This window comes from Equus asinus, chromosome 14 (genome assembly GCF_041296235.1).
Source record: "Equus asinus isolate D_3611 breed Donkey chromosome 14, EquAss-T2T_v2, whole genome shotgun sequence".
Taxonomy (NCBI): Eukaryota; Metazoa; Chordata; class Mammalia; order Perissodactyla; family Equidae; genus Equus; species Equus asinus.
In genome coordinates, this window is record NC_091803.1 from 30,880,735 (window position 1) to 30,897,184 (window position 16,450).

At 44.4% G+C, this 16,450-nt stretch overlaps 1 protein-coding gene across 5 annotated transcripts in view; it reads right to left on the minus strand.

The window, feature by feature from the left end:
• LOC106839005 (heparan sulfate glucosamine 3-O-sulfotransferase 4-like) overlaps window positions 1–14,625 on the minus strand; it is a 32,015-nt gene extending 17,390 nt beyond the window's left edge. For 2 of the 5 annotated variants that reach the window (XR_011494232.1, XM_070484698.1), the window contains exon 1: window positions 13,353–14,625. Coding sequence is in view for 2 of the 5 variants with exons in the window: in XM_070484698.1 (XP_070340799.1) it covers window positions 13,353–13,642 (290 nt within the window). In the remaining 3 variants the exon portion in view is untranslated. Of the gene's footprint in view, window positions 1–6; window positions 5,126–5,770; window positions 5,824–13,352 lie in introns of those variants that run through there. The other 3 variants (XM_070484699.1, XR_011494233.1, XR_011494235.1) reach the window with 3 other exon arrangements.
• Between the last annotated feature and the right edge of the window lie 1,825 nt (window positions 14,626–16,450).

The window sequence follows — 16,450 nt, forward strand, 5'->3', positions numbered from 1 at the left end:
TGCAAAACAGAACACATAGTTTCTTTTTGTCTGAAAAACATTTGACAGACCATATTAGTTCTTGATCAGATCATCAGTAACCCTTTCTTTGCCTGGCTCCCTGGTCACAGTACCTTACTGACTGGTAGAGGCATCCTGATTCCAGAAACGTTAAAATGTGAAAAAAATATGCATTTTAGAATTGATAATGTATGTTCTTTATTTTAAGCTAAAATATGCACAGAGTAAAAAATTAAAAGTATATAAGTGGACACACAGCAAAAAGTAAGTCACAATGAGTTCTTAAAAAGTAAATCAGGTTCCATTACTCTTTCTTGAAACTTCCCACTGGGTGGGACCTGCGTGGTTATTCAGGCCTCTCTGTGCCTCCTGATTTTATTTCCAGTCACAGTAACTGATTGGCCGCACTGTCCTCCTGCTGTCCTCTGAGTGTGCCAAGCTTGCTCTCACTGTCAAACCTTTCCACTTCCTCTTCCCTCAACCTGGAACTCTTTTCCCCTAATCTTTGCCTGATGAGCTCAGCTCTGCTGCCGTGTCTCAGCTCAGCTGCCGCTTCCACAGAGAGGCCCTCCCTGACCACCCGGCTGAAGACCCTCTCCCTCCTCCTCCTCTAGTCTGACTCTCCTCTCATCACCCTCTTTTAGTTTCTTCATGGCACTTAATACTCAGACATTATCTTGATTATTCATTTGTTCAGTGATTCATTGTCTCTCTCCTCCTAGGGAGTAAGGCTCATGAGAGCAGGGACCTCTTCTGTCTTGTTCATCACTGTTTCTCCAGCACCTGGAACAGTGCCTGGCACCTAGAGATCATTGAGTGAATAAATACACACCTGAATGCTCGAAAGAATGAATGTGTTTGTGTGTTTGTAATTGATCTCAACTCCTTTGTGGAATTAGATGAATATAAAGTACATGTTATGGAAAGTTCAGTCTATGATCCCGGTACCAATCCATGTAATGAGGACAGAGTTGGATGAAAAAGGAAAGCTTTACTTTGCCAGGCAGAGGGAGAAAAGCAAGGGCCAGTGCCCCAAAGATTGCTTGCTCCCCATTAAGAAGTGGGTAGGGGTTTTTATTTGGGGTTTTAGGTAGGGGAGGCGGGCCATGGCCTTCTTAGTCAGCATTTTCCCATTGGCCTGTGTCTGGGGCTGCTTCCAGCGGAGGAGACAAAGGATTTCTCAGACGAGTGTCCTTGGGTGTTTGTCTCCATAGTGGAGGTAGACTCTGATGTCAGGAAGCTGTGGAGTTGGGCCTTGGAAGCTTCGGTTTCTTGATAGTCTCTGGACATTAGTTTCTCTGTAAAAGAACTTCAAGGTCCTGTAATTAGCCGCAACTTTAGTGGGAGCCCAGTGAGAGGTAATTGGGACTTTAACAATTTTGTAACTTCTATTTGGCTCTGTAGCTCAGGGAGTCAGAGGTTAAAAAAACAAATATTTACATAAGAGTGTAACTAAAGAACCAAGGAACTTGGAATGTGTGCTTTTGGTTTTAACTCCTATGTGCTGGGTTCACTGTAGGGGATCCAATATCAGGGCTGATATTAACGAAGAGCTGGTAAGATACAGTCATGCACCACATAAGGACTTTTTGGTTAACAGCAGATTGCATATATGGTGGTGGTTCCATAAGATTAGTAACATATAGCCTAGGTGTGTAGTAGGCTATACCATCTAGGTTTGTGTAAGTACACTCTGTGATGTTCACACAGTGACGAAATTGCCTAGTGACATGTTTCTCAGAACATACCCTCATCATTACGAGATGCATGACTGTAAAAACAACAAAAAAGCATTTCAGAGTGGTAACAGGCAGTTCATCTGAGCCTTAGAAGGAGAAGCTATCTAGGGAGAAGATTGTCTCAACAAGGCAGGCTTAGGGAAGGAAGGAGCATGCAAGGAACTCTAAAGGCCAGTGCGGCTGCAACTGGAGGTGGAAGAGGTGCACAGTTCCAGATGAAGCTGAAGAAGGTGTCAGGTGCTGCACCACGCAGGATCTCCTGGGCCGTGCTAAGAACTCCGGACTCCCGTGTAAAGGAAGTGGGAAACCTATTATGCACTCCCACAGACTACTTTGCAGCACTTCCCACCCGTGTCCTTGTTCACTCTTCATCTCCCCTGCTGGATGGTACCCCATGGGGGCAGGGACCATGTCTTTTTGTTCATCTCTTTATTCCAAGAACTTGGCTCAGTGCCCAGGACATAATGAGAGCTGGGTGGACAGATGGACAGATGAACAGACAAATTTTCTATATGGTCCAGAAATACACCTGAGGCTGTCTCCATTTTACAACCTGTTTTTTTTTTTCAGGGTGTGTTGTGTGTGTGTGTGTGTTTCTGAGAGAAAGAGAGAGACAGGATGTGTTTGTGTGGTGTATATGAGTTTAAACACTTAGGAAAAAAGGCTGGAATGTTATACACCAAAAACATAATAGTTATCTTCGGCTCCCAACCTGGGTGAAAGGCATCTCCAGGAATTGCTTACAGAAGCCCTTAAGAAAAATTATTTCTAAAAGAATTGATAAACATAAAATATGTTTGTCTAGGGTTGCTGCTTACCATCTGGCCTAAAAAGTAGTGAGATAACCTATCTGAGAATGAAGCAAGGTAGAGACAAACCCGGCAAAGAATGGAAAGAGACAGAGACCTTGTGACATCCTTTAAGCCCCTGGATTCAGCTTTTCCTGAAGCCACTTACCCCACAGACTTCCTAATTACATAAGCCAATAAATTACCTTTTTTTAAAATAATAGTGTAAGTTCAATTTCTATCATTTACAGCCAAAAAAATATTGCCTAATTGATGTGTTGCTTTGTTTCCCTGTAAATATGCTTTATATGTTCTTAAATAAAGGTTGAAAAAAACTTTTAAAGGAAGGCAACTTTACAGAGTTCATTGGCCACCCCATCTTCCAGGGACACTGGGATCTGGGGCCTACATGAAAGAATGTGTCTGGGCTTGAGGCCAAAGATGGCCACTTTGACCCTGACCCCAAGGTACAAGTTACTAAGACAATGTCCTGTGTCACGTTGCTTGTCTGGCCTGGCCACCCAAGCGGGCACTTGACCGGACTAGAGAAACATCCCATCCATGGGAACAAAAAGATAAAAAAAATCCCATCCATGGGAACAAAAAGAAAGAACTCTCAGTATCTGAATGCCTGAAACCCTGAGTCAAAACCCAGAAAACATTAGAATAAAAGGGAGTCACAAGCATAGGACAACTGGGAGTCTCACTGAGGACAGGAAGCTTTGCCTCAGACCTGGACAGTCGGCACTCCCGCCCGCCGTACAAACTATTGGGACTTCCTGGCTGATTGTGGTGTGGATGTTGTAAGTACCGATTTGCTGTGTGCTTCCCCACTCCTTGTTCTGTTCTTCTTTATCCCCGCTCCTTGTTCTCTTCCCCTTTATCAATAAACTCTGATTGCTTAAACAACCAAATAGCCTTGGTGGTACCTGTCATTCCTCACCCTTTGCGGCTGCGGACAACAGCAACCCTAACTAGTGAGTGTTAAGGAAAAAAAAAATCAATCGCCTGCTTTTAATTCATGGCAAATGGGCTGAAAAGCTGATTTAGTGAACTATAATTTTAGACTGAAATTCCCAAGGCAGTTATAGAGGAGCTTGTCAAACCACAGAAACCAATGGAATCAAGAGATGACTTGAACAGGGCAGTGGTTCAATCCGTTTCAGAGATAATATCCATTATGCAAACCCAAAACCTGTAAAACTTTCTAATGTACAACCCTGGCAATCTCTCATTCACCTAAAGTCTCAAGGCCCCTCTCCTGACTCAATTTAAAATGAAAAATGCCTGGTATGATTTACAAATGTAAAAATAATTAAATCATGTTATGATGTCTGGCGAACACCAGTGAAAGTGGCCAAATCTCATCGTAGTTTGATTTCAAACATAGTTTGATCTCAAATGGGAGTTGGACAGGGTCTTCTAGAACAGTCCTGCCTTCTCAAATGCCTTCAGCTCTGCAGGAAAATGGAAGGCAAAGCATGCCCTCGGCATTCTAAATGCCTCAGTCCCTCTCCAGGGCAAGCGGCCTCCATTCCTACTGTGGGCTCAAGAAAACATCAGCAGGAAAGCCCGGAGAGCCTGCCCCCTTCCATACCCCGTCCCCTTAGTGGAGAAGGCTGGCTGCAGGTACCCCAGGAAATCAGACTCTTCTCCTCCTTTGGCTCAAGTTACAGTAGACCATATTCTGGAATCTGGTTTGCATTATTCTCTGGGGAGCTACTTAAGAGCTACTTAAGGGTTTGAAATCCCTCATTCAGACATAATCTTGAAATAAAAGATGGTATCCTAATGGCATTGCATTACAGCTTTCTCTGTTGGGCCTTCCATACTGATAGGCAGGATAGAAGGAAGGAATTAAGAAAAATGAAGAAGAAAAGCAAAGGAAAATTAGGAGAGAAAGAGGAGAGAAGAGGAGGAAGAAATTTATGTCACATATTCTGTGTGGGGGCACTTTAAATGCCATTTCAGTTCATCCTCACATAATCCCTTGCAAATCAGTCATATTGAGCCCATTCTGCAGATGAAGAAATTGAGGCTTGATGATAGTAAGTAACTTGTCCAAGGTCACACAAAGAGGATGCAGTGGATTCTGACTCAGAGATACAAAAACAGGCATCAAACAATGTTGTCTCTAATTGCTCTCTTCCTTCCTCTGAAGGGTCTAACAGAAGTTTGTCCCAGAACCATAGTGTTATAGTGGGTGCATGGACCCTATGGAGACAATGTAACCTCATGAGATAAGAAACAGATTAAAAACAAGAAAGAAAGAAACAGATTAATATAAGTAACCTGGCATCAAATAAAACTATCTGGCAAAGCAAAACCAGACCCAATTTTTCTAACTCTCTGTCATTCTCAGTCCACCTGACCAGAATCTGTTTTATAAGTGCAGTTTATATGGATGAAATATGGGACTCCTGATTCATGAGTGAACAGCTGAGAATTTTCCTGCCTTCAAGAAAATGTTCATTGGGAAGAAATGAGATAGTTATTTGTGAATTGTCTTTTTGTGCCTCAATGCTTCTGTTTCTATCCAGCTCCTTTTGTTGGGGTTGCAGTATATCTGGGAGTATTTCCCCCACGCTGTTGCAAAATCTGTAAGAGGGGAAAAAATCTAAATTAAAATAGCACATGGAAGCCATAATTCTGACAACTACAAAGGGTACGGGTGTGCCAATTACTTTCTGAAATGAGTTTAAGCCAGAGTCACAGACTGGTAGCCGGCTGGCTATATCCAGCCCACAGGAGGGTTTTGTTTGTCCGCAGTCCTGGCCCACACCACACTCTGAAGAAATTTCGATCTGTTGCCAATATTAAAAACCAGACAATTTCACGTCAAAACCTGGATTTCCAGTTTCTCTTACTAAGTGGAAGATCTCATAACCCTGACGCCACATTTGCACGTGGAAAAGAGTAGCTGGAACGGAGCAGTGGCTGCCGGTTTAGACAGAGCATATGCATCCCAGTTTCTCCCCACCTGGTCTATTTCACTCATTTATATAATCGCTGTGGGCCCAGAAGGCATCTGAATTCGTGACCCTTGGTTTAAGACATTAAGAAGATGTAGATTGCAAAGGCAATCATTATTAGACTTTTCCCAAAAATATTCCCAATAAGAGACTCTTCAGTCAGTATTATGATAGCAGTGATAGAAGGTAAGGCATATGAGACCAAAATGATTTGAGAAATGGAAAAACCCAGTAGTTGGGTCCATTTGGTTTTCTGCTCTAGGATACTCACTTTTTCTTTAGAAAATACGTTCACTTTTATTTCATTTACTCCTTCCAAAAATCCTGCAAGGAAGAAATTACTCTCAGATCAACAACCTGAAACCAAGTGACCTTAAATAGGTTATCCAGCCAGGATCATCCAACTATTAAGTTGCAAAACCAGGTTATGAACCGTTTTAGCCAGCTCCAAACACTGTGCTTTTGTAAACCCATGAGGCTTGTTTCCACCTCAGGGCCTTTGTACCTGCTGTTCCCTCTATTGGAGACCTCTCCACCTAGATCTTCACATGGAAGGATCTTACTCTTTCATTTCATTTACAACACCTCCACAGAGAGGTTTCCCCTAACCATTTGACTTAAAATAATATACATGCATGCACGCGCGCACACACACACACACACACCCCAATTACTCTCTAGACTCCTGCTTCTCAAAGTGAGGTTCAGGGATCAGCAGCATCAACATCAACTGGGAAGATAGAAATGCAGAATCTGAGGCCCCTCTCCAGACCTGCTGAATCAGAATCTGCATGTTAACAACACCCCAGGTGATCCATGTGTATTTCAAGTTTAAAAAGCACTGCTCTACAGGAGCCCTGCCCAGTGGAAATGCAATGGGAGTCACAAGTGTCATTTTAAGTTTTCTATAGCCACATTAAAATGGTTAAAAGAAAGACTCATTTGTTTGCTGTCTCCTCTACTGCCCTACTAAAAGATGCCATTTCCACAAGAACAGGTCCTCCCTCTGTCTTGTTCTCCACTTTATCCTCAGTACCTATCCAAACAGTACTGGACCCGTGGTAAATGTTATTAAATGTTTGTTGAATGAAAGAAGGAAAAGACATTCTAGTACTTTATGTGCGGCAGTGTGGTACAGGGAAAGAAACCAGCACTCTGAAATTGGACAGATGTGGTCAACTCAACCACTGACCAGCTGAGCAACCTTGAGCAAGTGGTTTACCCTCCAGGAGCCACCTGTAAACCAGGAATGTTGCTGTTTAACTCACAGCCTCATCATGACACCCCGATGTGATAACACATCTATAAAGCAACAACCACCACAGTCACAGGGATTCAAGAAATGCCAGTGCCTCTCCTCTGTCTTCTTTCATTCTTTCCAGATACCATGTGTGAATAATGCTGGGGACCACTTTCCTCTGGGAGGCATGAGCATGACTATTGAAGCTGTTACCAGCGCACTGGGTTCTCGTTGTCCCCCAGGATAGAAATCAAGAGAGACAACAAATGGGAGTAGAAACGTAAAAGTTTATTAGTTTGTGCACAAGGGAGGCACAAGGGAGCCAGCCACTGGCCCCTTTCCTTTCCACACTGGCTCCCTACTTCCGTAGGAAAGTTTGTTATGTTATGTTATCTTGATAACCCTTGGGAAGAGGCCATGAGGGCAAAGTCTGGTCACCTCTTTCCCTTATTTGTCTATCTCATTCATCCCCTCCTCTGTTGTCACCAAGTCAAGGTTAAATTCAGGCTGGACCTGAGCAGAACCTGAAACTTCTGTTTTTTTTTGAGGAAGATTAGCCCTCAGCTAACTACTGCCAGTCCTCCTCTTTTTGCTGAGGAAGCCTGGCTCTGAGCTAACATCCGTGCCCATCTTCCTCTAGTTTATACGTGGGACGCCTACCACAGCATGGCTGCCAAGCAGTGCCATGTCCGCACCCAGGATCCAAACCAGTGAACCCCGGGCCACCGAGAAGCGGAACGTGTGAACTTAACCGCTGCGCCACCGGGCCAGCCCCAGAACCTGAAACTTCTGAAAAATCAAAATCTTGAAAAACTTTCTACCAGGGACTTAACTCTCAATCCTGGCGTTGGGAGCCCCAGCTCCCAGCTTTCTCAAAGCCTTTGGCTCTTGCCTCCCTGGCTTGCCTCGTGCTGGTTCAGGGACTAAGTGCCCAGGTTGAATGGGACTTGACTAAATCTTATAAGTATACTGACACCTGCAGTTGGGCTCTGCACTCTTCTTCAGGCCCACTGTCAGTTTGACACTGGCTTTACCACCATGGGGAACAACCCAAGCATCCCCGGAGACTCACCACTCGGGTGAAACACTTTCAATTGGATGAGTTATGCCTCAGAAACTCCATCTTGGAGAATACTTGAGTGGTTTCTCTGTGCCTTTGTGATGTAGTTGGACAGGTAGATCAACCTATAATGTCATTTGAGGTACAACCCAATTTCTCAGAAATCAAGAGCAATTGTCCTTAAAAAAATCCTTGCAAGACTGGGAATGTAGCTCTATAGACAGTTCAGGTTCCACCAATTTCAGTTATCTCAAAGAGCTTGCCAACCCTCCAGGGAATATCTAGCCCATCATTAATTCCTAGGACTGAGAAAAAAAGTAAAAAAGGAAGGAAAGAAAAATGGCCATAAGAGCAGCTTAGCCAAAAATCTAGCATCTTGAGTGTCTTCTCCACAAAACATTAGTAAAAGGCCTAAAACAAAACTTGGATTCATAACCAGGGAACTTTGTATTACTCTACCTGATTCATAGCTGTAATTTTAAAACAATAGCTGTGGAGTTTCCCTTTGTCTCTATGTGTGCTGTATGTGTAATATTTTATCTCCAGATGGTATAATTTCTAAAGAACTATATGCAGTTGGCTTAAAGTAAGCACTTACATAAATTATTTCTAAATGGAATAGAAACCACCCAAATGTCTTTCAAGTTAACATGATATGAAATAATCTTTGGTAAACAGAAGCTTAGTTAAGTTTGTTGGTTTGATTAAAATAAGTATGTCCCTAGAGTTATCAACATTGGATATGAAGCAGACAGGCAGCCTAGGTTTACTAGTCAAATAAGCCCACGTTATCCTTGTTACAAATTTGTTTGCAAAGTAATAACTTAAAATGATGGATAATTTTGTCTAATGTCTCATGAAGTTTTGCAGGCAACCTAAATAATTATTGGGAACAAGTAAACTAAATAGACATGAAAAAGATAAGAGTGTTGGGTGAACATTTTAACAATTATGTGTTATGGCATGTGTATTTAAAATCACTTCCAAAATATTTCTGCTAACTTGAAACTTTGAAGTTTTGCCAGGTGAAATTAAATGATAAAAAACTCTTTGGATATCTGGGTAATTTTCAAATACAGTAACCTATTGAAACATTATCACTAAACATGTCTAAGTTTATCTACCTTTGGCTTCTTATTACTGAGAAACTAAAATATGTTTAGATATTGTATTTTATTAAAGATTGTACTATGAAATAACATGTTTTTAGAAACTATAAAAAGCGCTTAGAATGCTAATATAAAAGATAGTACATTGCCGGGGTCCAACCCCAGCATGAACAGGGTCTCCTGAGGGATGGATGGCATTGGCGAGGGAGGAGGCAGTGAGACAAGGAATTTGCTGTCAAAGTCTAACTTTATTTTGTGTATGTATGATTTATATAGGGCTCAGGGTATGCAAGGATGATTTCATGAAACAGTCCCAGTACATATTTTTGGCTCGCGAAAGTGGGTTTTTGTAAGGTAAACAATAGTCCTAAGAGCAATTGATTGTGTGTAGACCTGGGGGGAGTCAAGCTTCTGCCTAAGAGTAATTGATTGTGTGTAGGCCTGAGGGGAGTCAAGCTTCTGTAATTCTTTACTTCAAGGAGGCCACCCCCAGCGGCCTCCTGACTCAATGGGCCGTGGCAACCACGGTCCTCCTAGAGAGATCTGTGGGGGCTACAGATTTCTTTGTTCCCTCTCCACTCCCATTGCTTTACCCGACCAAAGGACGGGTCAGAATGTTCTTTCCCTAGAAGATGTTTTTCCCCAGAACTTTCCCTAGAATATTGCATTGTTTCATTCTCATTCCCAGGGCTGGGCTGACTTCCCCTGAAATAACCCCAGGTGTAGAACAGAGTGAACAGAAGCAGGAAAGTCAAAAGTATCAGGGAGACTTGTTGCAGGGGCAGCCTGGTAGATTCCCTTGAGGGTCGCCATGCGTCCCCTCATCTCTCTCCCGGACCGTGTCACAAGGCAGAGGCTTAACTTCTAGGCTGACGGCTCCCAGCAGTACATAATTGCTTACTTTTTAGTTTTCACTAAGGTCTGTAAGGGTTCAAAATTCTACTAAAAATTAATAAGGAAAACATCTTTGTATTCAACAAAAGCCAGGTGTATGCTTCAGTAAAGAAGGTATAAACAATGGAAATATTTTTGTTTTGTTCAGAAAGATAAATTTGGCGCCGGCCTGGTGGTGCAGTGGTTAAGTTTGCACATTCCTCTTTGGCGGCCCAATGAAGACAACTTGAAACCATGGAGGGTGACTTCCCATTGCCCTGGAGCTGAGTGGTTTCCAAAGCAAAGTGGTCGTGGTTACTGTACAGTCTGTAAACCACGAGGGAGACCACAGCTCGAGTCGTCTCTGTCACTTTGATGAGTTCTGCCGTGGCAGCCAGTTGGCCTGCCACAAGGTCTCATCCATTAGATCAGTTTAAGTTTTCTGCCCAGACAGTGTGTATCAGCTCATACTGAAAGGTGTGTTGTGGCTTTACCCTTTTACTTGGGGGGGGGGGGCGTGGTGGAGGGAGGAAGGAGTGGAGGGTTTAGCCTACACCCACTTATTAATCATTGGCCTGTGTCCATCCACCAAGTGAGGCTTGCTTCTCCATAGCTTTAACACACACATCCTAATCCATCAGTCTATCTTGCCCTGAAAACCAAATGCACATGGTCTCATCTCAGATGTGTTTTTAAATCACATTAGATCGATGGCATGAGAGAAAGCAAAACCTAGATTTAAACATAACTGGAGTGACACCAGAAATAAATCTGCTAGGGCTGCCTAGTTGGATATGAGGAAACCCAAAGCCAGCTGCACTGGGAGCAGCCCTAATTTCTTCTTGCTCTCCCTCTTGCTGAAAACACAGCAACCAGAAACACTTGCAGAATTAGTAGGCTATTGGGAAGCACACCAAAAAGAAAAAGAAATACAAAAACAAATAAATGGGGGAAAAATTAAAGTCTTTAATTAACCTGTGGATCTCTAACTAGTCAAACAGTAGAGTCAGATTTCAGGCAGAATACATGGTATAACCATGTAAGTACAGATGTCACCATTTAAAAGACGGAGTTGTACCAGGGAACCAAGAGGTGTCTTTTACTGGTTTGAATCAATGCCACTGTTTCCTTTTCTACAATAGAGTGAGGTTGTCATCCCCTCTTCCTACATGGGAGAAAGAGAGAAGAGACAGAGCTAAGGAAAATCCCACAAATGTCCTCAAAACACTGCTGTCCCTCGTAAGGCTGGAGAGCTATCCAAGGCCAGTCCCAGCACACTCAGCAACTGTGGGTCCAAGGGGTTTCTGGGAGTCTTCCCAACAGACAGGTTTGGGTGGCTAATGATTCCCTCTATGTTGGATAGATTCTCCTCCAGAACTTCCAATCAGCACCACTGAGCATCATAAGGGTCTCGCATGGGTGAATTGCTGGAGTAGTAGATCGAGGACAAAGAGATACCACGTGGTCCTCTAAAGTGAGGATCAAGGGAATCTAGCTCTATCCATGTCTCTTCAGTGTAACAGTTATACGGCGGCTACCAAATATTGACACCATGCCCCAAATATTACAAGTGATGGCTGAGAGAACCATAAAGCTGGAATGACATCTTCAGTAACCATGTCATGACAGCGAGGCCGGTTCATCCTTCTTTTCCCAACAGCAGTATTTAAGAACATGAGAAAATCTGGCATCTTCTATCCTTTCATTCAGAAAATTCTCCAGACCCTACGATGGGACCTCCTGACATGCATTCCACCATGCACCCTACATCAAGTCACCTGAATAAAACACCCCCATCTCTATTTCCAGCTGCCACAAAGCAATACAACACATGTTGGAAAGGTCTGATCCTCAGGCCTTCCTCTCCCCCAAAGGGCATTTGACACTTCTCACAAGATACACAGCTTTAAAGTTAGAACTGGAAAGACCACAGTTACCCTCATAGGGCTGAAGCTACCCCATAGCAGAAATCAGAACATTCCTACAACCAACAATTAAACAACCGAAACCTTCCCAAACATCTCCTTCTTTCTCTGGTTTGCTGTTGTTGCATTAATCATCCTGACACCTTTTTGATTATGGTTGCAAACTGGAAGCCATGATGTGCAATGTTATAAATACAGATTTTCCAGTTCAAGTAGGCATTGACTGGTTTCCATTTTGATAGGAAGGGGCTGTTTGAAGCCTCCTAAAATGTTGCATATAGTTCTCTCTGTTGAAACAGACGAGACATTAACAGACACATTTGCTGTTTCCATTTAACCTGCTGGAATGTTTATGCCTAAGTGTACTTCTCTCAAGCTTTGAAAGCATAAGGCGTATTTTTTAAAGTGGAAGAAATCAATCAATACATATTACATATTCATATATAATATATAATACACACATATAGTAATATATATTATATAATACACATTTACTATATATTTCTGAAGTTAGGTTATTTCTAAAACTTTCATAGGCTGTAATTTAAACTTACATCTCTTCAACAGCAAGGCAACTTGTCGGGAAACAATCTTATTTTACCTATTGGCCTTGTGAAGATGATAATATCACTTTAGCTGACAAAGCCTGTGTTTGTCTGACAATTCCAATTAATTACTGAGATGCAACAGAGATGGGACCAGCCATCCAAATGTTTTCCAGAAAGAGATAAAAGGTGGGGGTTGGGGGGAGCAAAGGAGGTTTGCCTTTTGGGCATCTGCTCCAGTGTTTTTTAAATGTTATGGCTGGCAAGAAAGCCGGATTACTAAATTTATTTTACCTGCACTTAACTTTCTACTCGCCTCTCCTTTCTCTCACCGCTTGGAGACGGTGGAAGAGAAGGGAGATGAACATCTCACAAGACAGAAGCTCTAATCTGTTGCCAAGGAGGCGCCGGTTAAAAAGGGCAGGGGTGCAGGATGTAAAAACTCTCAGGGCACCGACTGTTGTGCAGACCTTGGTGCTCCTGATGAAAAATCAACCCAGGGTTCCTGCAGCCACCCAGGGATAGAAAGTCCTGGAGATGGGGAACATCCTCAGTCTTTTCTAGCAAGCCAAAACTCGCCAGCATCATCCTTTAACTGTTCCCTGTTCATTTTGCTCTAAGCTGAAAATACTAAAGTCGGATTCCAGACACGCAAATACGTTTGAGGGCGACTTTGAGAGATTCCAGGAGATCTCAAAGCCCTTCAGTCAATCTAGCTATCCGGCTTCATGCCTTTGCGTCCCCAACGCAGGAGCGCAGAGCCCCACAAGAGCCTGGGCTGGGAAACACTCCACGGGCACCTGGGCTGGGCATTCCCAGGCGTGGAGCTAGACAGATTCAGAAAGCACCTCCCTGGGTGAGGAGCCTGAGGCAGGCAGGGCAGTGGGACACCAGCTCCCCTCGCCCTGAAATACAGTGATCCCTGGCCAGCCTCCAGCCCTCTCCGCGCTCCCCCGAGCAGCCCCACCAGGGTCTGCAGAGCCCTCGTGGGACGAAGGGCTCTCGGAGAGGTGCCTGGATGTCGAAGGGCGTGGGAAGCCGCAGCTTCCCCTCTGGGCCTTCCCCACGCATCTATCCCCTGCGCCGAGCTGGGGGTCCTACCTGTACCACTCCAGCCCCTTTTCGTAGTTCCTGTCGAAGAAGTGTGGCTCTACGCCCACCGCCTCCACGTCAGGTTGGACTCGGATCGCCTCCAGCAGCACGCAGGTCCCTCCTTTCTTGACCCCAGTGATGAGCGCCTGTGGCAGCTTCTTCTCCCCATAGTCGGGGGTGCTGAGGGCGCCACCCCTCTCGCTGCTCCCTTTGGCCACTCGCTGGCCTGCGAACTCTTCGTTGGCGGTGCTGGACTCCTGCGCTTCCCTCTCCAGCAGCGCGCTCTGCGCCCTGATCATCTCCCCCGGGGACAGCGGGGTCCGGAGCCAGGTGTCCGGAGCGCTCTCACTGCCTCCAGCCCGTGCCCAGCCGCTGGCCTTGGCGGCTCCCTACGGCTCGCGTTGTCCAGTGGCGGCGGCTGCGAGGGGGCGCCAAGGCACAAGGGCCGGTTGCGGGGCAGGCGGGGGACTGGGGGCAGCAGCAGAGAGGGGGGCGGCGGTTTGGGCCCGGGCTCCTTGCCTCCTACAGCGGCAGGGGGACCTGCAGGGAGCCTGAGCCGCCCAGGAGGCAGTAGCACAGCTGTTACCCAGCCGGGTTCATTTTTGCGGCCACCAGGAAAGCCAAACACCAAGAGGAGGAGACTGCAGCAGAGGGAGAGTTTAATCACAAGGCAGCCAAGTGAGGAAAGGGGAGAATGAGACTCAAACCCACCTCCCTGAAGATGGGGACGCAGGGATATTTATGAGGCAAAGGGGCAACGTGGCCTGAAATGTGGAGATAGATGATTGGAGGTGAGGAGAGGTGAGGTAATTGGTGATCTACACAAGCATAGTCAGACTTCATATCTCTTCGTAAGGTGCATATTCACAAAATAGCGGCATTAGCGTGACCTGAGGGTGGTGTTTTTAGCCTCTTGACCCCCAAAAGTCACTTATGGGGCATCTAGCTGGCCCAGTTGATGGGTTGCTGGTCTCAACCAGCCTGAAGTGGACAAGGAGTTCTAATTCCTAAAAACAGCTCAAGCATCCATTACCATGATGACCCAGGTGCCAGGCACATGTTATCTACAGGAGCCCAGTGGGAGTCAGCATATTGCCTAAACAGCACAGTTAACGATGGGTGGGTGAACACTAAAAGCTATAATCCGGAATTGCAAAAAGGAAAAAAGTTTAGTTACTAGCTACTTAACCATCAATGGCTATATTTGCTAGTTTCACAGGTATGCAATGGTCAGGGACAAGGTGCAAATAAAAAGCAGCTTTCGCGTAGGCGCCCCTTTAGCAGACAGGCGGGGTGGCGGAGGCCTGGAAGCCAGGCGGAGAAAGTGCGGGCCTCAGGCCTTCGGGGCTCCTGGCGGCTGCAGCCCAGGCGCTGCCCAGACGTGGGTCCACTTGCTGCCGCTGCCATGGCTGCGTGAAGCTCCGCCTTTGCAAGCCTGGCCCTGGCCCCTAGCCCAGTGCGCGGGCCGAGCCCAGCCCATGGCCCCCTCCCCGCTCCTGCCGTGCAGTCAGGGTGGGCCCCCGCCACTCCCCTCAGCCTCTGACAAGGGGACCAAGGCGGGCGCAGGGACCCCAACTGCACCTGCTCTATCTGTACAAAAGTACAATTCTGCCTGCCAGTAGATAACACAATTATAAGGTATCTTACCTTTCTGTTATTTTCTGTTTTTATGATTACAAAATAAAATGTGAACATAGTAGTAAATTTAGCAAAAAATAAATCCAAGAATACAGATGTAACCGGAAGCTCTATTAACAAATATTGAACTGACAATTTATCCTAGATAGAATGAAAGCTACTTTTCACATTCAAAGTGCATGGAGTCTGCCACTGACAGATAATGTCATCCTGTTCACCCTGGTCTTCACGCCACTGCTCAGTCTACAGTGTGTCTGCCATGCTTATGCTTAGTGTTTAGATATTTTACAAGTATTGTTGAAACCGTCATATCTGATAGGTGAAAAAGCAGCAAGGATATTGACAATGTGACTAAGAAAGGGCACATGATTAAAAAGGAAAGAAAGAGATTTCTGGAAATGGAGTCAAGGAAAAGAAGGTGGCACATGTGATCTGCGTGAATTATGTGAGAGAGTGAATGATTTTGAAGTAAGAATGAATTGTGCAAGATGAGAAGAGAATCATGCCTATGAAATCAACCGTGTTCATGAAGAAATGAGAAAAGCTGTTTGAGTGAGGGAAAGAAGTCAGACGTCCATCTGCCTGGCGTTAATTGTTGACAAGACTTGATATGAGGAATTGAAGGACTAAGTAGGTCAGTGGTAAGGGGCTGCTGATGACTCTTTTGTCTCACAGATTATTCCCACCAGGGTTGCAGGTGTGTCAGAATCAGCACACCATTGATGTGAGTGGCAAACCAGCACACGTGGACTTCTAACTGCTGAAGAATAATGTGTGACGCTAACAAATTATGCAGGAAGAGACAAATACCTGCCTTAACAGATTTCCAAGGAAGACAAAATTCATCTATTCAGGAAAATAAATCTGCTAGAAAATATATCTGTAAGAGGGAGAAGAATATGCCTGTTTTTCAAGCTTCAAAGAAATCGGTTCACATTCCCTTTAGGCAGAAATGCAATGGGGATCAGAAGTTTAAATCTTAGTTACTTTGGACTGAAAACTTGGATTTACAAGTATCCGTTCAGAACCTAGTCTATCCCAAAGTATACACCTGCCCTAAGTAACGATTGTTAACAGTTTGATAGGCACTGGTCTTTTTTTTCCTGTCATAAATAAAAATTGGATTATACAATAAATAATATTTACCAAGTTCGTTTTGTCACAAAGATTTAGGAGACTTTTCTTATCAGTACATATAGATCTACCCCATTCCTTTCGATGACCACAGAGTATTACATAGAAATTCATTTACCATAAGATATTACATATTCCTACTGATGGACATTTAGGTTATTTCCAATTTGGGAGTATTTATATATGCACATATATATACACACATAATACATGTGTATGCGTGTACTATGTATATACACACATATTGCATATATGGGGTATATACACACATATATTGCATGTATATATGTGTGTATATACTAGCAGTTGAATTATTGTGTCAACTGGTACATGTG